We start from the raw sequence: 22,604 nt of genomic DNA on the forward strand, positions 1-22,604 counted from the left end.
CCAGCAGATGTTGTGAAGGCTAAAAGTACAACTGGGTTCAAAAAAGAATTAGATAAATCCATGGAGGAGAGGCCCAACAATTGCTATTAGCCAACATGGTCAGGGACAACTCCATACTCTGGGTGTCCCTAAACTTCCAGCTGCCGAAGCGGAATCTGGACGATGGGACGGATCAGCGGATAATTGCCCTGTTCTGTTCATTCCCTCTGAAGCATCTGGCACTGGCTACTGTCAGAAGACAAGATACTGGGCTAGATAGACCTTTGGTCTGACCCGGTATGGCTAGTCTTATGTTTTAAGAAGTGCTCAGAACTTGCCCACACTTTCTCCTTTTAGGCTAGAAAGACAAGGTGGACAAGGTAATATATTTTATTGGACCAAACTCTGTTAGTGAAAGAGACAAGCTTTGGAGCTTACATAGAGCTCTTCTTCAGGTCTGGCTGACATTTCCCAGACTTGGTCTCTGCCTAAGCATGATTCTTTATGAACTAAAAAACAACTGTTCAAAATATGTTATCCTATTCAGTAACTGCACTCCACTTCATACAGTGAAGTCATAGTCAGTTTGGGGTTTTGTAAAAGTAAAGAACCTCCTTTTAAAGGCATGTAGTATTTAAAGCCCTTTGTAAAAAGAAATTAGAAAGCTTTTCCTATCCCTTGTGTATCTGTAAGAGTTGAGTGAGCTCAGTAGCCACATCAGACATACTCAAGCATTCCCCTCTCTCTATTTTCAACAGTTGCAGGTTTGTTGTTGCAGCAACAGCTATATGCAAGCATCCTTTTGCAAACCTGGGAAAGAACCCAGACATGAACTCCCCTCATATCAGAGCTTCATGTTAATGATAGCATCACATCAGACAGGAAGTGAAAATCACTACCAATAAGAAATAGTGAAAAGGGGGTGAGAGTGTCTGGGCAGGAGGGACTGCAGCTGGCCTGGGGGTTGGGGTTGAAGATACTTAATTTAGCAAAATATACTGAAATACATTCACTAATACATTGAGCATAATTAGAACTACAATTATCAAATTAAAATTTAAGTACAAAAACAATTTTTTTTTATTGCTCACTCACAGGATTTGCAAAATTTGGTAATCTGCAAAGTGATGAGATTCTATTTTATACTCATTTTAAGAGATTAGTGCACCAAATTAAACTTACAGTACTAGCCTGCCAAGTACCAAAAGGACATCTTCACATTCCGTAGTCAAGTATGGTCGTGCATTAGCAAAGCTTTGGATGGAGATTCGATACACTTCCAAAAAAGGCAAAATATGTTCAGATGCACCCCGGTTTCCAGCATACTGTAATAATGTCTGAAAGAAAACAAGTTTTATTATCAAAATTTTCATATAAAATTTTATATCTAAATGCAAAAATATACATTATAGCAATGTTAAGACTACTTCGTAAAAAAAATCATGGAAAAGACAAATTTCCACTATAAAAAGTGACTGGGAAAACGGCAAATTTTTGCTCAACAGAAGTTTTCCATATGTAGTCTCCTAAGATAAAAAGTATTAAAAATAAGCATTGAATTACTTTTACTAATTTTAATCCTGTTAGTATGGTAGATTAGCTACTTCAGAGTGAACTAGATTCTATAGTGACTCATGAATTAGAAGAACTTAACTAAGATCCAGTTGCAGGGGCAAATTCTGCCCTCAACTTCACTATGCAACTCCTTTGAAGTCAACAGGGATACACAAATGTAACAGAGCAGGATCTTCATTGCTAGTGAGAATTCACAAGCAAAATAAAATACTTTAAAATTACAGAGCAAGATTACAATGCTATTAGATAGTATAAACATTTCATCACCTTCACAAAATGGATACAAAGTCACTAGCAGAGAATCATCATAGAACCCAAAGTGATGCCGCTGTTAAGCGATACTTCTCAAAAGGGGAATCACACACCTATAGCTCTGCCACCTTGTGCATGAGCAATGCAATACAGTTAGGCCTAGCACAATTAGAGGGTTGGGTTTTTTTGAGTAAATATTTATTGCTAAACATCGATTTCACAATACACAATCAAAATTTACAGATAGACAAAAGAAAAATACTGCTTGAGAACTTAAGAGTTTGATTTAAGGATATTTACTTTGTATATTTTGACATGTGATGTTGACAATTTGTCTTTTACCAGTTATAAAGCTTTAACTTTTTTGAATCTCAACATCTACTGTCATTAAAAAAGCAACATCACTTGCCACATAACCTCAGCCATGCTGAACACAACGCCATCTACAGCCTCAGAAACAACCCTGACATCATAATCAAAAAGGCTGACAAAGGAGGTGCTGTCGTCATCATGAATAAATTGGAATATGACCAGGAGGCTGCTAGACAGCTCTCTAACACCACATTCTACAGGCCATTATCCTCTGATCCCACTGAGGATTACCTAAAGAAACTACACCATCTGCTAAAAAAACTCCCTGACAAAGCACAGGAACAAATCCGTACAGACACATGCCTAGAACCCCGACCAGGGGTATTCTATTTGCTACCCAAGATCCATAAACCTGGATATCCTGGACGCCCCATCATCTCAGGCATTGGCACCCTAACATCAGGCTTGTCTGGTTATGTAGACTCTGTCCTAAGACCCTACGCTACCAGCACTCCCAGCTATCTTCGAGACACCACTGACTTCCTGAGGAAACTACAATCTATCGGTGATCTTCCAGAAAACACCATCCTGGCCACTATGGACGTAGAAGCCCTCTACACCAATATTCCACACAAAGATGGACTACAAGCTATCAGGAACAGTATCCCTGATAATGTCACAGCTAACCTGGTGGCTGAACTTTGTGATTTTGTCCTCACCCACAACTATTTCACATTTGGGGACAATATATACCTTCAAGTCAGCGGCACTGCTATGGGTACCCGCATGGCCCCACAATATGCCAACATTTTTATGGCTGACTTAGAACAACGCTTCCTTAGCTCTCGTCCCCTAACGCCCCTACTCTACTTGCGCTACATTGATGACATCTTCATCATCTGGACCCATGGAAAAGAAGCCCTTGAGGAATTTCACCATGATTTCAATAATTTCCATCCCACCATCAACCTCAGCCTAGATCAATCCACACAAGCGGTCCATTTCCTGGACACTACTGTGCTAATAAGCGATGGTCACATCAATACCACCCTATACCGGAAACCTACTGACCGCTACACTTACCTACATGCCTCCAGCTTCCATCCAGGACACACCACACGATCCATTGTCTACAGCCAAGCTCTAAGATATAACCGCATTTGCTCCAATCCCTCGGATAGAGACAAGCACCTACAAGATCTCTATCAAGCATTCTTAAAACTACAATACCCACCTGCTGAAGTGAAAAAACAGATTGACAGAGCCAGACGAGTACCCAGAAGTCACCTCCTACAAGACAGGCCCAACAAAGAAAATAACAGAACACCACTAGCTGTCACCTTCAGCCCCCAACTAAAACCTCTCCAGCGCATCATCAGAGATCTACAACCTATCCTGAAAGATGATCCTTTACTCTCACAGATCTTGGGAGACAGACCTGTCCTCGCTTACAGACAACCCCCCAACCTAAAGCAAATACTCACCAGCAACCACACATCACTGAACAAAACCACTAACCCAGGAACCTATCCTTGTAACAAACCCCGATGCCAACTCTGTCCACATATCTATTCAAGTGACATCATCATAGGACCTAATCACATCAGCCATACCATCAGGGGCTCGTTCACCTGCACATCTACCAATGTGATATATGCCATCATGTGCCAGCAATGCCCCTCTGCCATGTACATTGGCCAAACCGGACAGTCTCTACGCAAAAGAATTAATGGACACAAATCTGACATCAGGAATCAAAATACTCAAAAACCAGTGGGAGAACACTTTAACCTGTCTGGTCATTCAGTGACAGACCTGCGGGTGGCTATATTACAACAGAAAAACTTCAAAAACAGACTGCAAAGAGAGACTGCAGAGCTAGAATTGATATGCAAACTAGACACAATCAACTCCGGTTTGAATAAGGACTGGGAATGGCTGAGCCATTACAAACGTTGACTCTATCTCCCCTTGTAAGTACTCTCACACTTCTTATCACACTGTCGGTACGGCTAGCTTGATTATCACTTCAAAAGTTTTTTTTCTCTTAATTAATTGGCCTCTCAGAGTTGGTAAGACAACTCCCACCTGTTTATGCTCTCTGTATGTGTGTATATATATCTCCTCATTATATGTTCCATTCTATATGCATCCGAAGAAGTGGGCTGTAGTCCACGAAAGCTTATGCTCTAATAAATTTGTTAGTCTCTAAGGTGCCACAAGTACTCCCGTTCTTCTTTTTGCGGATACAGACTAACACGGCTGTTTCTCTGAAACTTGTCATTAAATAGTTGTCTGACAATCTGCCACAACTGTGAAAATTCAATTCATAAAAATCTAAAAAAATGCTTAAAAATAAACATTGATATTACCCACTGAAATTATTAACAAAAAAAAGTGCAAAGCCTAAATACAGCCAAGTTGAAACCTAGAGTTCATTGGATACAAAGCAGCTTACTTTGACGTAAGTGCCTACACTAAAGTTTCACTCCCACTGACATAACTCGCCCATCATGCTGACTTAACTCCACCTCCATGAGAGTCATAGCGTGTAGGTCAACATAGTTAGGTTGATGCAGTACAGTGTAGACAGTGTTACTTAGGCCTTGGCTACACTTACCAGCTAGTTCGACGGCTGGAAATCGAAGTTCTGGGTTCGACTTATCGCGTCTAGTCTGGACGCGATAAGTCGAACCCGGAAGTGCTTGCCGTCGACTGCGGTACTCCAGCTCGGCGAGAGGAGTACCGCGGAGTCGACGGGGGAGCCTGCCTGCCGCGTGTGGACCAAGGTAAGTTCGAACTAAGGTACTTCGACTTCAGCTACGTTATTCACGTAGCTGAAGTTGCGTACCTTAGTTCGAATTGGGGCGGGTAGTGTAGACCAAGCCTTAGATTGACTTTAGTGGCCTCCAAGAGGTGTCTCACAATGCCCCACCTTGACAGCTCTGGTCACTGTTTTGAGCTCCACTGCTTAATGGCCAGATACACGCTCCTCCCCTTTAAAGCCCTGTAGATTTTTGAAATTCTATTTCCTGTTTACCCAGCTGACCATACCGGCTACACATTGCAGACACACTCCCATCTAGAGTGCTCAGGAGGTGTTGGATCTGTGGGGAGAAAAGGCTGTGCAGGCACAGCTTGGATCCAGCCACAGAAATACTGATACATGAGGAGAAGACAAATTAAAGAGCTCTCTCCTATGAGATAAAAGCAGAACAAGATCCAAAGACTAAGAGTTGAAGATAAACAAATTTGGACTAGAAATAATGTACAAGTTTAACTCTGAGGGTAACTGACCATTGGAACAATTTACCTAGGGATGTGGTGGATTCTCCACTTGAAGTCTTTAAACTGAGACTGTGGGCAAGTCTACACTTAAAACACTGCATCAATGCAACTGTGCCACCGTAGTGCTTTAATGAAGACACACTATGCTGAAGGAAGAGAGCTATGTCAGCAGAAGCAGCTCTCACAACAACACAGTGCTGTCTACACCAGAGCCTTGCATGGTGTCAAGTATCAGAGGGGTAGCCGTGTTAGTCTGAATCTGTAAAAAGCAACAGATGCATCTGAAGAAGTGAGGTTCTTACCCACAAAAGCTTCTGCTCCCAATACTTCTGTTAGTCTCAAAGGTGCCACAGGACCCTCTGTTGCTTTTTACACCAGAGCGTAAGTCAGTATAACTAAGTTCCTCAGGCACATTTATTTTTCACACCTCTGAGTGATTAGAATTACTTTGTTATAACTACTAGTGCAAACTCCCCTGTATCTTTCAAAACGATGTTACGGGTTTGCTAAAAAAAATTACTAGGAGAAATTCTATGGCCCACATTATGCAGGAAGTCAAAAAAAGATCAACAATAGTTCTTGCTGACTTTAAAAATCTCTGAATCTATATATTTTATCAAGTAACTGCACCCCTATAATATACTAACATTATTCTGGAATGCATAGCAAGAAGTTTAAATAGGTATTTGTTATTTCTAAAGTAGTTAGAGAATTGTTCTGACTCATTCTTTCCTTTCCCTAACCATTGCCGATTACAACAGGTGTAATATAAAATTTGAACTGATACTGAACACAGAAATAGTATCTTTAATCTTCTGATCTAAGAACCTTCCAAAATCCACACAGCCATCTCCGAACTATTTGTCATGTCAAGTTCTGAGATCAAAGGCTGGTTTGATGACAAGGCAAGAATCCACAACAAAATGGATTTATTCTGCTTCAAGTTGCCTGGGTGCTCTAGCATTCTGATGCCAGGCTAGAAATTCTGTAGCAATTTTCTTAAATTAAATAATTTAACTTACATTGACTACAAAGAAAAAAACAAATTAATTTAATTACTTTGATATTAAAAACATCTTACTGGGGTCTTGCATTTTCAATGTGATGCAAATTGCTGTACCAACAAACGCAACTGCATTAATACTCAAAGAAACAGCTGGAGAATTCTGTACCACACATGCAGTTAGCTATTACAGGTAAGGGCATTTGCTGGATGTTTCTCCTGAAATGAGCACCAAAATAGCTAACAATGTTGACATTTAAATTGTCAATTTGAGATTTAAAACTTCCTCAGAACTATTAACTAAGAAAACACTGCCACACTTATACCTTAATGTTGACAAGGGAAGAGCAAAACATTTCTTCTTAAAAGAAAGCTTTCTGGGGCACCCATTCGAGGACAAAAAATACAACCTCACAGCATGCACAAACAATACTGCTCAATTGCGCGCACAAATTTAACACTTTAAATGCAAAATAGCTCATGATTAGAATTGGAAGAAACTCCAAATAACACAGTTCTCCTCTACCTCTGGCTGGGAAGCAAGGTTACACTCACCAAACAAATGCTCAGAAAAGGATACTTCTAAACGCTTAACTCGCCCGGATTGACGCCTCTGCGCTGCAGCGCTGGCGGCGACAGGCTTTCCCCACACAACCCTCTGAGCTGCCGGGCTCCCAACACGAGAAGCTCCCGCACCACAACAGGCACACACAAGCGCTGTGCGGCCTAAGGCGAAGGCTGCCCGCTCTACGAGGGACTCTAGCCGCTACGTACTCGGGACCACAGCCCCCGCCCGCGATGCTCCGTGCGGGACCCTCGGGCCCCGCGGTTCCCGCCCGGCCCGGCTCCCACCTGGCAGAACCCCCGGCAGTAGGTCCGAGACGAAGACTCCGAAACCTCCTGTTCGCGCAGCTCCGCCTGCAACTGCCAGAGACGGGCGCGAAGCGCAACCACTAGCCGCTCCATATCGGGGCGCGGAGACGCCTCGGCCTCTGCGTCCGCCATCTGCACCCGTCCCCACCGCGCGTAGGCAGTGATCACGTGATCAGAAGCAACCACTGATGACCTCATCGGCATGGAACGGAGTCACATTACTCACACGTGACTGGCAAACCCAAGCGTTTAGGAAACCACGTGACCAAGGAACAGGGCAAACCAGAAAAACGTTTAAATAGGTGACGTTCTAAGACAGCGCGATATTGTTGACACGTGTGTCGGCTCCGCCTTCAACCGTCCCACTAGGACGTGCTGCTAGAGTGACCCTAGCCGCCCCGGGGGTGCGGCTCACGGGCAGGGGGAGCCGTGCGCTGCGACCGGTGAGGGCTGGGGAAGCGGGCGAGGAGTAGTCGCCCTCATTATCTTTCTACCCCGCCTCTCCCCAAACCCTTCCCTTCTGCGAGGCTAGCTAGGGATGGAGCCTGGGTACCAATGCCCATAGATGCTGGCACTAGGGATGTGGGGGTGCACCACCCCCGACTTGAAGTGGGTTCCATTATATCCAGGATTTGCAGTTTGGTTTAGTGGCTCTCAGCATCCCACTATAAAAATTGTTCCAGCGCCCCTGCCAATGCTTGTGTATCATAAGCCTGGAAGCCATGGACATAGGTGGCCCGCCAGCAAAAGGCCCTGAGAGCCAATTCTGCTGTATCTCAGCGGCCAGCATGCGGTTGGTTCATGGCACCACTGCCAAATTATTTCTTAGACCAGCAGGAAGTGGGTTCATTTAATCATTGCGCTGTATCTCAGAGGCCAGATGGTAGTGCGTTCATAGCACCACTGCCTCTGTACCTCAGAGGATGGCAAGCGGTGGGCTAATAGTACCACTACTGCTGTATCTCAAAGGCAATGGGTTCGTGCTACCATTGCCAGAGTATCTCCTAGTCCGGCAGGCAGGGGGTTCCTGACTCCACTGAGAGGACATCAAGCAGTGGGTCAAAGGTATCACTCCCAAAGTATCTCTTAGGCCACCCTGTGATGGGTTCACAGCACTGCTGCTGCTGTATCTCAGAAGCTACGAGGCGGTAGGCTCATAATAACACTGCCGCTGTATATCAGAATCCATCAGGGGGTGGGTTCCTGGCAGCGCTGCCAAAATATCACTTAGGCCAGCAGGCGGTGGGTTGATGGCACTATTGCTGCTGTATCTCTTAGACCAGCAAGTGATACGTTCATTGTGGCAATGTTGCTGTCTCTCAGAGTCCAGCAGGCGATGAGTTCATGGCACCACTGCCGCTGTATCTCACAGGCTAGCAGGCTGTGGGTACATGGAACCACACCAAAGTATCTCCGAAGCCAGCAGGCGATGGGGGCTCATGGCACCTCTGTCATTGTATCTCAGAGGCCAGCAGGCAATGGGTTCAGGGCAGGCTGCTAAAGTATCTCAGAGGCCAGAAGACAGTGAGTTCATGGCACCACTGTCGCTGTCTCTCACAGACTAGCAGGCCATGAGTTCATGGTATCACTACCAAAGTATCTCCTAGGCCAGCATGTGGTGGGTTCATAGCACCTCTGCTGCTGGATCTCAGAGGCTAGCACTCGGTGGGCTCATAGCTCTACTACTGCTGTATCTCGAAGGCCAGCAGCCAATGGGTTCATGGCACCACTGCCATTGTATCTCACAGGCTAGCAGGCTGTAGGTTCATAGTACCACTGCCAGAGCATCTCCTAGGCCAGCAGGCGGTGGCTTTGTGACACCACTACCAAAGTATATTTAGGGCCAGCAGGTGTTGAGTTCATGGCATCACTTCTGCTGTATCTCGGAGGACAGCATGTGGTGGGTTCACAGCAATACTTCCGCTGTATCTAACAGGTCAGCAAGCGGTGGGTTCATAGCACCACTGCTGCTGTATCTCAGTGGCCAGTAAATTCTTAGTACCACTGCCTTTCTATCTCTTAGACCAGCATGTGGTTTACTCATGACACCACTGCTGTTGTATCTCAGAGGACAGCAAGCAAAGGATCCATGGTATCACTCCCAAAGTATCTCTTAGGTCACCATGTGGTGGGTTCATAGCAGTTCTGCTGCTGTATCTCAGTGGCAAGCAGTCGGTGGTGTCATAGCACTACTACTGCCGTATCTCAGGCTAGCAGGTATTGGGTTCATGGCACCACTACCACTGTATCTCAGAGGCTAGCAGGAGATGGGTTCCTGGCACCACTGCTGCTGTCTCTCACAGTCCAGCAAGCGGTAGGTTCATGGCACCCCTACCGCACTATATCAGAGGCCAGCAGGTGATGGGTTCATGGTAGCACTGCCGCTGTATTTCACAGGCCAGCAGGCAGTAGGTTCATGGTTCCACTGCCAAAGTATGTCTTAGCCCAACAGGTGGTGTGTTCATGTCACTACTGTCACTGTTTATCAGAGGCCAGCTGATGATGGGTTCATATTGCCGCTCTCTCTCACAGTCCAGCAGGCGGTGGGTTCATGGAACCACTGCCAAAATATTTTAGGCCAGCAGGCGTTGGGGTCATGACTCCACTGCCCCTGTCTCTCACGGGCTAGCAGGCCGTGGGTTCATGGTACCACTGCTAGAGTATCTCCTAGGCCAGCAGGCGGGGGGTTCATTGCACCACTGCCACTGTATTTCAGAGGACAGCAGGTGGTGGGTTCATGGTACCACTGCCACAGTATCTCACAGGCCAGCAGTCAGTGTGTTCATGGCTGGTACCACATGGTATCTTAGGCCAGCAAGTGTTGGGTTCATGCCACCATTGCAGCTGTATGTCAGAGGCCAGTATGTGGTGGGTTCATGGCACCGCTACCGCTGTATCTTGGAAGCCAGCAGAAGATGGGTTCGTGGAACCACTGCCAAATTATCTTAGGCCAAGGTTGTGGGTTCCTGGCATCACTTCCATAGTACCTCTTAGGCCCACAGGCGATGGGTTATGGCACCACTACCTCAGTATATCACAGGCCAGCAGCGGTGGGTTCAGGGCAGTACTGCCAAAGTATCTCTTAGGCCAGCATGCGGTAGAATCATGGTGCCACTGCCACCATATCTCAAAGGCCAGCAGGCGGTGGATTCATGGCACCATTTCGCTGTATCTCAGAGGCCAACAGCCATTACACTCATGGCACCATGGCTGCTGTCTCTCATAGGCTAGCATGCCGTGGATACGTGGTACCACTGCCGCTGTATCTCAGAGGACAACAAGCAATCGGCCCATGCTATCACTCCCAAAGTATCTCTTAGGCCTCCATGTGCTGAGTTCATAACACCTATGATGCTGTATCTCAGAAGCAAGCACTTGGTGGTCGCATAGCACTACTACTGCTGTATCTCAGAGGCCAGCAGCTAGTGGGTTCATGGGAACGCTACCAATATAAATATTAGGCCAGCAGGCAATGGGTTCATGGCACCACTGCAACTGTCTCTCAGAGGCCAGCAGCCAGTGGGTTTATGGTACCACTGCCTCTCTGTCTCTTAGGCCAGCAGGTAGTGGATTCATGGCATTGTTACGTTGTATCTCAGAGGCCAGCATGCGGTGGGTTCCTGGCACCACTTCCACTGTATCTCAGAGGACAGTGAGCAGTGGGTCCACGGTATCACTCCCAAAGTATCTCTTAGGCCAGCCTATGGTAGGTTCATAGCACCTCTGCTGCTGGATCTCAGAGGCTAGCTGGCGGTAGGCTCGTGACACCACCATCGCTGTATCTCTTAGGCCAGCAGGCATTGGGTTCATGGTACCACTGCCACTATCTCTCACAGTTGGGAAGGCAGTGGGTTCATGGCACCAATGCCATTATATCTCAGAGGCCAGCATCCGGTGGGTTCATGGCAACTCTGCCAAAATATCTCTTACACCAGGAGGCATTGGTTTCATGGTACCATTGCCAAAATATTTTAAGGCAATAGGCATTGGGTTTATGGCACCACTGCATTGCTGTCTCTCACAGTCCAGCATGTGATGTGTTCATTGCACCGCTGCGGCTCTATCTGAGAAGACAGAAGGCGGTGGCTTCATGGCACCACTGCAGCTTTATGTCAGAGGCCAGCAGGAGATGGCTTTATGGAACCACTGCTGCTGTATCTCGGAGGACCGCATGTGGTGGGTTCATAGCACCAGTGCGTTGCTGTCTCTCTCAGTCCAGCAGCCATTGGGTTCTTGGTTCCACTGCCAACGTATCTCTTAGGCCAGGAGGCGGTGGGTTCATGGTACCACTGCCAAAGTATTTTAAGGCAGTAGGCATTGGGTTTATGGCACCACTGCACTGCTGTCTTTCACAGTCCAGCAGCCGGTGAGTTTATGATTCCACTGCCAAAGTATATCTTAGGCCAGTAGGCGGTGGGTTCATGTCTCTACTGTCGCTATTTATCAGAGGCCAATCGGTGGTGTGTTCATATCACCACTGCCACTGTCTCACACAGGCTAGCAGGCCGTGGGTTCATGGTACCCCTGCCAGAGTATCTCCTAAGCCAGCACGCAGGGGGTTCATGGCACCACTGCCATTGTATATCAGAGGCGAGCAGCCGGTGGGTTCGTGATACCACTGTCTCTATAGCTCTTAGGCCAGCAGGCGTTAGGTTCATGGTGGCACTGTTGCTGTCTCTGGCTGTCCGGCAGACAGGGGGTTCATGGCACCACTGCCTCTCTATCTCTTAAGCCAGCAGGTGGTGGATTAATTTAATCATTGCGTTGTATCTCAGAGGTCAGAGGTAGTGCATTCATAGCACCACTGTTGCTGTCTCTCATGGGCTAGCAGGCCATGGTACCACTGCCAGAGTATCTCTTAGACCACCATGTCGTGGGTTCATAGGACCTCTGCTTCTGTATCTCAGAGGCAAGCATTCAGTGGGTTCATAGCACTACTACTGCTGTATCTTAGATGGCAGCTGGCAGTGGGTTCATGGCAATGCTGCCAAAATATCTCTTAAGCTAGCAGGCGGTGAGTTCATGGTACCACTGCATTGCTCTCTCTCAAATTCCAGCAGCTGGTGAGTTCATGGTTCCACTGCCAAAATATATCTTAGGCCAGCCAGCTGTGGGTTCATATCACCACTGCTGCTGTCTTTTACAGGCTACCGGGCCGTGGGTTCATGGTACCACTGCCAGAGTATCTCCTAGGCTAGAAGGCAGGGGGTTCATGGCACCACTGCCACTGTATCTCACAGGCTGTGGGTTCATGGTACCACTGCCAGTGTATCTCTTAGGCCAGCATATGGTGGATTCATTGCACCACTACCATTTTATCTCAGAGGTTAGCGGGCGGTCGACTCATAGAATCATAGACTTTATGGTCAGAAGGGACCATTATGATCATCTAGTATGACCTATTGCACAATGCAGGCCACAGAATCTCACCCACCCACTCCTGTATCAAGCCTGTGTCTGAGCCATTGAAGTCCTCAAATCATGGTTTAAAGACTTCAAGGTGCAGAGAACCTTTCAACAAGTGGCCTGTGCCCCATGCTGTAGAGGAAGGCGAAAATCTCCCAGGGCCTCTGCCAAGCTAAACCCTGAGCATGTGGGCAAGACTTACCAGACAGACACGCAGGAAAGAATTCTCTGTAGTAACTCAGATCCCACCCCATCTAACATCCCATCACAAGCCACTGGGCATAGAATCATAGAATATCAGGGTCGGAAGGGACCTCAGGAGGTCATCTAGTCCAATTCCCTACCACTGAGCTATCCTTCCCATGTTTACTGCTAATAGTCAAAGACCAATTAATTGCCAAAATTAGGCTATCCCATTATACCATCCCCTCCATAAACTTATCAAGCTTAGTCTTGAAGCCAGATATGTCTTTTGCCTCCACTACTCCCCTTGGAAGGCTGTTCCAGAACTTCATTCCTCTGATGGTTAGAAACCTTCGTCTAATTTCAAGTCTAAACTTCCTGATGGCCAGTTTATATCCAGTTGTCCTTGTGTCCACATTGGTACTGAGCTTAAATAATTTCTCTCCCTCCCTGGTATTTATTCCTCTGATATATTTATAGAGAGCAATCATATCTCCCCTCAGCCTTCTTTTGGTTAGGCTAAACAAGCCAAGCTCTTTGAGTCTCCTTTCATAAGACAGGTTTTCCATTCCTCGGATCATCCTAGTAGCCCTTCTCTGTACCTGTTCCAGTTTGAATTCATCCTTCTTAAACATGGGAGACCAGAACTGCACACAGTATTCCAGATGAGGTCACACCAGTGCCTTGTATAACGGTATTAATACCTCCTTATCTCTACTGGAAATATCTCTCCTGATGCATCCCAAGACCGCATTAGCTTTTTTCACGGCCATATCACATTGGCGACTCATAGTCATCCTATGATCAACCAATACTCCGAGGTCCTTCTCCTCCTCTGTTACTTCCAACTGATGCGTCCCCAGCTTATAACAATAATTCTTGGTATTAATCCCTAAATGCATGACCTTGCACTTTTCACTATTAAATTTCATACTATTACTATTACTCCAGTTTACAAGGTCATCCAGATCTTCCTGTATGATATCCCGGTCCTTCTCTGTATTGGCAATGCCTCCCAGCTTCGTGTCATCCGCAAACTTTATTAGCACATTTCCACTTTTTGTGCCAAGGTCAGTAATAAAAAGATTAAATAAGATTGGTCCCAAAACCGATCGCTGAGGAACTCCACTAGTAACCTCCCTCCAGCCTGACAGTTCACCTTTCAGTACGACCCATTGTAGTCTCCCCTTTAACCAGTTCCTTATCCACCTTTCAATTTTCATATTGATCCCCATCTTTTCCAATTTAACTAATAATTCCCCATGTGGAACCGTATCAAATGCCTTACTGAAATCGAGGTAAATTAGATCCCCTGTGTTTCCTTTGTCTAAAAAATCTGTAAGATAGATAAGGTTGGTTTGGCACGATCTACCTTTTGTAAAACCATGTTGTATTTTGTCCCAATTACCATTGACCTCAATGTCCTTAACTACTTTCTCCTTCAAAATTTTTTCCAAGACCTTGCAAACTATAGGTGTCAAACTGACAGGCCTGTACTTGCCCAGATCCCCTTTTTTCCCCTTTCTTAAAGATAGGAACTATGTTAGCAATTCTTCAGTCATACGATACAACCCCTGAGTTTGCATATTCATTAAAAATTCTTGCTAATGGTCTTGCAATTTCATGTGCCAGTTCCTTTAATATTCTTGGATGAAGATTATCTGGGCCCCCCGATTTAGTCCCATTAAGCTGTTCGAGTTTGGCTTCTACCTCGGATGTGGTAATTTTTATTAAGATGATGTTAAAAGAAAAAAAGGGAGCAGAGTTTGAGCATAGAAGGTTATCAGGGACTAAAGTACAGATTATCGAGGGTGCAAAGTTTGGTTTAAGATCAGGTGGCATAAGGAATACATAATTTGCAATATCCCCGATTGCGGGTAAAAGGTTGATGGGTCAAAGTACAGACATTGAGATATGAGGGTATGAAATTCATAGGGTGGCTATGTTCGGGTGTGGAGTATAATGAGTGGATATGATGATGAGGATGAATTGACCCTCATTTGGTGAGATTTAATGTTCAGGGAGTTTATGGTTCCAGTTCATATGATCCAACGGAGGTCACTTGGTCCCTTTCTCATAATGGGAGAACGATGTCACTCTGGCTCACGCCTCCTGGTACTGTCGGTGGCCGGTGATGTGCTCGATGTAGATGTTCCTGGACCATCAGATGGTGTCTGAGACCATGAGGTGCCGCATGAGCCGTGCGTAGCGTCGACCAATCCCGCAGGTCCGCAGCACATGCTCGTTGCAGGGGTCCCAGGCACCCAGGGCTCCGACAATCAGGGCGTCCATCTGCACCTCGTAGCCCTTCGCTCTCAGGGTGTCAGCCAGGCGGGCGTACTTTTCCAGCTTACGAGCTTGGGCTTCATGAAATGCTGGGGTCCTGTTCTCAAAGGAGACCATGACATTGACGAGGATGATCTTTTTCTGGGCCTCGTTGGTGACGACCACGTCAGATTGTAGCTGGCTGTCAGTACCGGGGATGGTGCAGTTCACGGAGATCTCCCCTAGGCGTGGCGCGATGGCTTTCACCAGGCAGTTCTGAATGGCGTTGTGGCGCAGCTGCTAGGCTCTGGAGTGGGGTTTGCAGCTGCACAGGGTGTGGGGCAGGGTCTCATTGGAGTAGCCGCACTTCCTGCAACGCTTGTCTCGGTTCCCATGGTACCTCCATATCCTCATTCCCATTTGTCATCCTACCATTATCCCTAAGCTCTTCATTAAATACTGAGGCAAAGTATTTGTTTAGATATTGGGCCATGCCTAGATTATCCTTAACCTCCACTCCATCCTCAGTGTTTAGTGGTCCCACTTCTTTCTTGGTTTTCTTCTTATTTATATGGCTATAGAACCTTTTATTATTGGTTTTAATTCCCTTTGCAAGGTCCAACTCTACATGGCTTTTGGCCTTTCTGACTTTATCCCTACATGTTCTGATCTCAATAAGGTAGCTTTCCTTGCTGATCACTCCCATCTTCCACTCCTTGTAGGCTTTCTGCTTTTTCTTAATCACCTCTCTGAGATGCTTGCTCATCCAGCTTGGTCTACAACTCCTGCCTATGAATTTTTTCCCCTTTCTTGGGATGCAGGCTTCTGATAGTTTCTGCAATTTTGACTTGAAGTAATGCCAGGCCTCCTCCACCTTTAAATCCCCAAGTTCTTCAGACCAATCCACTTCCCTAACTAATTTCCTTAATTTTTTGAAGTTAGCCCTTTTGAAATCAAAAACCCTAGACACAGATCTATTTTTTTTTATCCTTCCATTTAGTTTAAACTGAATAACTCATGATCGCTCGAACCAAGGTTGTCCCCTACAATCATTTCTTCTATGAGGTCCTCACTACTCACCACAACCAAATCTAAAATGGCATCCCCTCTTCTTGGTTCAGCAACTACTTGGTGAAGGAATCCATCAGCTATCGCATCTCAGAAAATCTGAGCCCTATTACTATTACTAGCACTTGTTCTCCAGTCTATATCTGGGAAATTAAAGTCTCCCATGATCACACAATTCCCATTAGTATTTACTTCATTAAAAATATTAAAAAGGTCTCTATCCATATCCAGATCAGATCCCAGTGGTCTATAGCACACCCCAAGCACTATCTCAGGGGAGGCTCTAGTAGCTTTCTTCGCCAATGTGATTTTTGCCCAGATAGACTCTGTCTTATCCATTCCATCCCTTCTTATTTCTTTATAGTCTACCTCATCATTGATATACAATGCTACTCCACCACCTTTGCCTTTATTTCTGTCTTTCCTAAACAGCACATACCCTTCAATACCTGTACTCCAGTTATGACTACTATTCCACCTTGTTTCTGTTATCCCTATAATATCCAGTTTCACTTCCTGCACCAGTAACTGTAGTTCCTCCGTTTTGTTACCTAGGCTCCTCACGTTGGTGTACAAACATCTTAATTCTTGCTGTTTGCACATTCTTTACCCGATTAGGCCCAGACATTCTACCACCAGTATCACCTATTAGAATGGTATCTACACTACCCTTCCTCCATATGTCCATTCTCCTACCCATGGCTGTATCCTTTCTTACTTGGTTTTCTTCCCTCTCAATGTTAAAATCCGGCGTGGAGATTACCTGGACATCTCCTAACCATCTCCCCCCAATTCCTAGTTTAAAGCTCTCTTAATCAGTTGTGCCAGCCTCCATCCTAGAAGTCTATTTCCCTCCCTACTCAGGTGAAGTCCATCCCGAGAGAACAGTCCTCTGTCCATGAATGCCTCCCAGTGGCCATACATCCCAAAGCCCTCCTTATAGCACCACTGCCTGAGCCATCTGTTGATCATCATAATCTTGTCACACCTTTGTTGCCCTTCTCTAGGAAAAGGCAGAATCCCACTGAAGATCACCTGAGCCTCGATTTCCTTAAGCGTCTTCCCCAGCCTGCAATAGTCTCCCTTGATACATTCCAGCGAGAATCTAGCCGTATCATTTTTTCCCACATGAAGGACAATCAGCGGATTCTTTCCTGCTCCCATTAGGATCCTCTTCAGCCTCAGGTCCACATCCCGTATCTTAGCACCCAGCAGACAGCACACCCTTCTGTTCTCTGGATCAGCTCTGTTCTTCTCAGTAAGTAGTCCCCAATCACATAGACCTGCCTTTTCCTGGTGACGGTGCGATTCTCCGGTGTCTCCCGTTCCCTCTGGCTGCAAGTCCTCTAGATTCCTATTCACCCTTGCAATCCTCCACAGCCCATCCCATATCCTCCTGGGGCTCATATTTGGTGTTATCTCCATTGACTCTTCCCCTCTTCCTATAGGACTAGCTGCTCTTCTCTTCTTCCTTGCCCTCTCACCTTCAGCGACCATCTGTTGTGCCCCTTCTTCATTTTCCAACTCCGCAAACCTGTTCCTGAGCTCTATTTCTCCTTCACTAGTCCGTCTTTTCCTCTGCCTGGTTCTCTTAGTCACATGCTTCCACCATCCACTTTCCTCACCCAGCAGTCTCCCCTCAGAGTTCTTTGGTCCTGCTTCCATCTGCAAGTCTGAGCTTTTCCATTCAGACTCCTCATGTCTTTGCTCCATCATCCACTCAAACCCCCTTCTAAACTCAACCAGAGTTTCCACCTGCATCTTCAGTCCTCGGATCTTTTCTTCCATCAGCTCTATCAGGCAGCACTTCATGCAGATGAAACTCTTATCAGGTACCCCCTCCAGGATCATGTACATGCCGCAGCTTCCACATCCAGTCATCTTCATTGTGTCTTCCACTGCATGGGTCACTACCACTGCTGCCTCTGTATCTGTCATAGGCTTCCCACCTAAATCCTGTAAATCTGGGAAACACAAACCAAACCACACCACCACCCCGCACAGCAAAACAAAACAAACCCCCAACAAGCACCAAAACACTGCCAGAACACCACACACTCCCTTCACTAGCCTGTCTGTTCCTCTGCCTGCCTCTCTTAGTCATCTCCCAAACTCCCCTGTTTACAGCTCTGTTCGCTGGCTCCTGTGCCACTGCAGCTGTCTATGCCGCTGCCTGACTGGCTGGCTGGCTACCTTTATAGGACCCCTAATCAGATAAGCCCTGCCCCCTAATCAGGGCTCAGCTTCTCTCCCAGCACACTGCCCATACCAGCTTCCACACACACAAATACAACTACAAATAGAAATAGCTACAAATACCTTCTGACTCATGACACTGTGACACCCTGTGCCTCTGGAGAACCCAATGTACCCCCATGTTCATCCTTATAAAATTATTGTGTGATATCCAAGTTTGTCATGTCGGGTGTCTTCTGAAGGCTCATGATGCACTGAGCATTGTTGTTATAGTAATGTTATAGTAATTGTTGTTATAGACACCACTACCATTGTATCTCTTAGACCAGCAGGTGGTGGGTTCATGGCACCACTGCCACTGTATCTCAGAGGACAGAAAGGAGTGGGTCTATGGTATCACTCCCAAAGTATCTCTGAGGCCACCATGTGATGGGTTCATAGCACGTCTGCTGCTGTAACTCAGAGGCAAGCATTCGGTGGGCTCATTGCACTTCTATTGCTGTACCTCAGAGGACAGCAGGCAGTGGGCTCATGGCAACGCTGCCAAAATATCTCTTAGGCCAGCAGTCGTTGGGTTCATGGAACCACTGCCACTGTATCTCATAGGCTAGCAGGCAGTGGGTTCATGGTAGCACTGCCGCTGTATCTCAGAGGCCAGTAGCCAGTGGGTTCATGGATATGAAGGGTAACAAGAAGGGTTTCTACAGGTATGTTAGCAACAAGAAGAAGGTCAGGGAAAGTGTGGCACCCTTACTGAATGGAGGAGGCAACGTAGTGACAGATGATGTGGAAAAAGCTGAAGTACTCAGTGCTTTTTTTGCCTCGGTTTTCACAGACAAGGTCAGCTCCCAGACTGCTGCACTGGGCAACACAGTATGGGCAGGAGGTGAGCAGCCCTCAGTAGTGAAAGAACAGGTTAAGAACTATTTAGAAAACCTGGACATGCACAAGTCCATGGGTCCAGATCTAATGCATCCTAGGGTGCTGAAGGAGTTGGCTGATGTGATTGCAGAGCCATTGGCCATTATCTTTGAAAATTCGTGGTGATTGGGGAGGTCCCGGACAATTGGAAAAAGCCAAATATAGTGCCCATATCTAAAAAAGAAAAGTCAGAGAACCTGGGGCGCTACAGTCACTTCAGTCCCCAGGAAAATCATGGAGCCAGTCCTCAAGGAATCCATTTTGAAGCACATGGAGGAGAGGAAGGTGATCAAAAACAGTTAACATGGATTCACCAAGGGAAAGTCATGCCTGACCAACCCAATTGCCTTCTATGATGAGATAACTGGCACTGTGGATATGGGGAAAGCTATGGATGGGATATATTATGTCTTTAGCAAAGCTTTTGATAAGGTCTCCCACAGTATTCTTGCCAGCAAGTTAAAGAAGTATGGATTGGATGAATGAACTATAAGGTGGATAGAAAGCTGGCTAGATTGTCGGTGTCACAGAGTGTGGGGAAGTCAGAGCCCCGCACCCCCCCACTTCCTGCGATTCACCGTGACTCTCAGCGTGCCAGTAAAACAAAAGGTTTATTAGATGACAGGAACGCAGTCCAAAACAGAGCCTGTAGGTACAGACAACAGGACCCCCTCAGTCAGGTCCATCTTGGGAGACAGGGAGCCTAGACCCCGGCTCTGGGTCTCCCTCCATTTCCCCAGGCAACTCCAAACTGAAACCGCCTCCAGCAGTCTCACCCAGCTACACACCCCGACTCCTTTAGCCTTTGTCCAGTTTCCTGGGCAGAAGGTGTCACCTGGCCCCAGCCCCCTCCTGGCTCAGGTTACATGCTCAGGTATTGTCTCTCAAGTGAAGTCACACCCTGATATCCCATCACCAATGCAGGCAGTACCAGTAAAACTCCCACGCAACATTCCCAGATCAATCCTCTCCCCTACTCCATCACATCTCTCCCCCCTTCGAGACTGAACTGAGCGAGGACACTCTAACCAGTGACCTGGGGAAGTTCAGGCCCCCTCTCCCGGACAATGCATCAGTTATCATGTTGGCACTCCCCTTCACATGGACCACCTCCGCATCATAATCCTGCAAGAGCAGGCTCCACCTCAGGAGCTTGGCATTGGCTCCTTTCATCTGATGTAACCAGGTCAGGGGGGAGTGGTTGGTGTACACCAGTGGTTCTCAAACTTTTGTAGTGGTGACACTTTTCACATAGCAATCCTCTGAGTGCGACCCGCCCCTCCCCTTATAGATTCATAGATTCTAGGACTGGAAGGGACCTCGAGAGGTCATCGAGTCCAGTCCCCTGCCCTCATGGCAGGACCAAATATTATCTAGACTAATTAAATAAATTAAAAACACTTTATATATATATATTTAACACCATTATAAATGCTGGAGGCAAAGCAGGGTTTTAGGTGGAGGCTGACAGCTCGCGACCCCCCCCTGGAATAACCTCTCGACCCTGACGGGTCCCGACCCCCAGTTTGAGAACCCCGGTGTACGCAGTGAAGTGTCGCCCAAAGAGATATGGCTCTAGTTTCTTAAGAGCCCACGCCATAGTGAGGCATTCCTTCTCTATAGCCACGTAGTTTTGCTCCCGAGGTAACAGCTTCTTGCTCAAGTACACAATGGGATGTCTCTCCCCCTTTTCATCAGCCTGCATTAACACTGCACCCAGCCCCATGTCTGAGGCATCAGTGAACACCATAAAGGGCTTGTCAAAGTCTGGGTTTACCAGAACTGGGCCACTGACAAGAGCCTCCTTCAGCGCACAGAGAGCCCTCTGGCATGCTCGGTCCAGACCACTTTGTCTGGCTTCCCCTTCTTGCATAGCTCAGCGATGGGGGCGGCTATGGAGCTAAAGTGCGGCACAAATCTTTGATAATACCTCGCCATCCCAATAAAGGCTTGGACCTGCTTTTTGGTTTGGGGAGCGGGCCAGTCTCTGATTGCCTCCACCTTGGCTGGTTCTAGCTTTAGGCAGCCGCTCCCCACCCGATATCCCAGGTAAGATACTTCAGTCATCCCCACCTTGCACTTCTCAGCTTTTATGGTCAGCCCAGCCTCCTGGAGTCGGTCCAGCACTTGTTTAACCTGAGACACATGGTCCTCCCAGGTCTGGCTAAAGACACAGATGTCATCCATGTACGCCACGGCAAAACTCTCCATCACCCTCAGTAGCTGATCCACCAGGCTCTGGAAGGTAGCAGGCACCCCCTTGAGGCCAAAAGGCAGGGTCAAGAATTCATAGAGCCCCAGAGGGATGATAAAGGCAGATTTCAGCCTGGCATCTGCATCCAGTGGTACTTGCTAGTAGCCCTTTGTAAAATCCATAGTGGTAAGGTAGTGAGCTCCTCCCAGCTTGTCTAGGAGCTCATCAGGCCTGGGCATAGGGTAGGCATCAGATATAGTGATGGCATTAAGCTTCCGATAGTCCACACAGAACCGGATCGACCTGTCCTTTTTGGGAACCAGCACCACAGGCGAGACCCAAGGCCTGGAAGATGGCTGGATCAACCCCAAAGCTAGCATGTCACTGATCTCTCTTTCCAGGTCTTGAGCAGTTTTCCCTGTGACTCGGAAGGGGGTGCATCTTATAGGTGGCTGCAATCCTGTCTCCACCCGGTGGACAGTCAGATTAGTGAGTTCAGGCTGGTTGGAAAACAGCTGTCTGTACAAATGCAACACCCTCTGATCTCCGCTTGCTGGGCAGGGGTTAGCCAATCAGAGAGGGGAATTGTTTCCAGTGAGGAGCCAGCTCATGTCTCAGGGAATAGATCTACTAAAGGGTAATCTCCCTGCTCCTCCCAATGTCCACACACAGCCAACACCACATTCTCCCTTTCATAATCTGGCTTCATCATATTAACATGGTATACCTTGTGGCAGTGTGCCCGGTTAGACAGTTCCACCACATAATTTACCTCATTTAGTTGCTTGACAACCTTGAAAGGGCCTTCGGGGATGAGAACCATCACCTGGTCTCCAGTGGCATAGGCGCGGGCCCACGCGGTGTGATCATACCAGACCTTCTGTTTCCTCTGGGTTCTGGCCAGATTCTCCTTGGCCAAGTCTATGAGCTCAGCAAGTCTTTCTCAGAAGGTCAAGACATACTCCACCACTGATTCTCCATCGGGAGTGGCCTTCCGCTCTCATCAGGTCCAGGGGCCCCCTTATCCTTCTTCCATATAACAGTTCAAAAGGCGAAAACCCGGTAGACTTCTTGGGTGCTTCCCTGTAT

General features: G+C 47.0%; 1 protein-coding gene across 5 annotated transcripts in view; it reads right to left on the minus strand.

The window, feature by feature from the left end:
• RLF (RLF zinc finger) overlaps positions 1-7,436 on the minus strand; it is a 109,125-nt gene extending 101,689 nt beyond the window's left edge. For 4 of the 5 annotated variants that reach the window (XM_034753861.1, XM_034753864.1, XM_034753863.1 and 1 more), the window contains exons 1-2: positions 7,262-7,436; positions 1,162-1,316 (exon numbers count right to left, since the gene is read on the minus strand). In XM_034753861.1, coding sequence (XP_034609752.1) covers positions 1,162-1,316; positions 7,262-7,414 — 308 coding nt within the window. In that variant the 5' untranslated portion in view covers positions 7,415-7,436. Of the gene's footprint in view, positions 1-1,161; positions 1,317-1,633; positions 1,735-7,261 lie in introns of all 5 variants that reach the window. The other variant, XM_034753862.1, reaches the window with a different exon arrangement.
• Between the last annotated feature and the right edge of the window lie 15,168 nt (positions 7,437-22,604).

The sequence above is a fragment of the Trachemys scripta genome, chromosome 20 (assembly GCF_013100865.1).
Source record: "Trachemys scripta elegans isolate TJP31775 chromosome 20, CAS_Tse_1.0, whole genome shotgun sequence".
NCBI classification, from domain to species: domain Eukaryota; kingdom Metazoa; phylum Chordata; order Testudines; family Emydidae; genus Trachemys; species Trachemys scripta.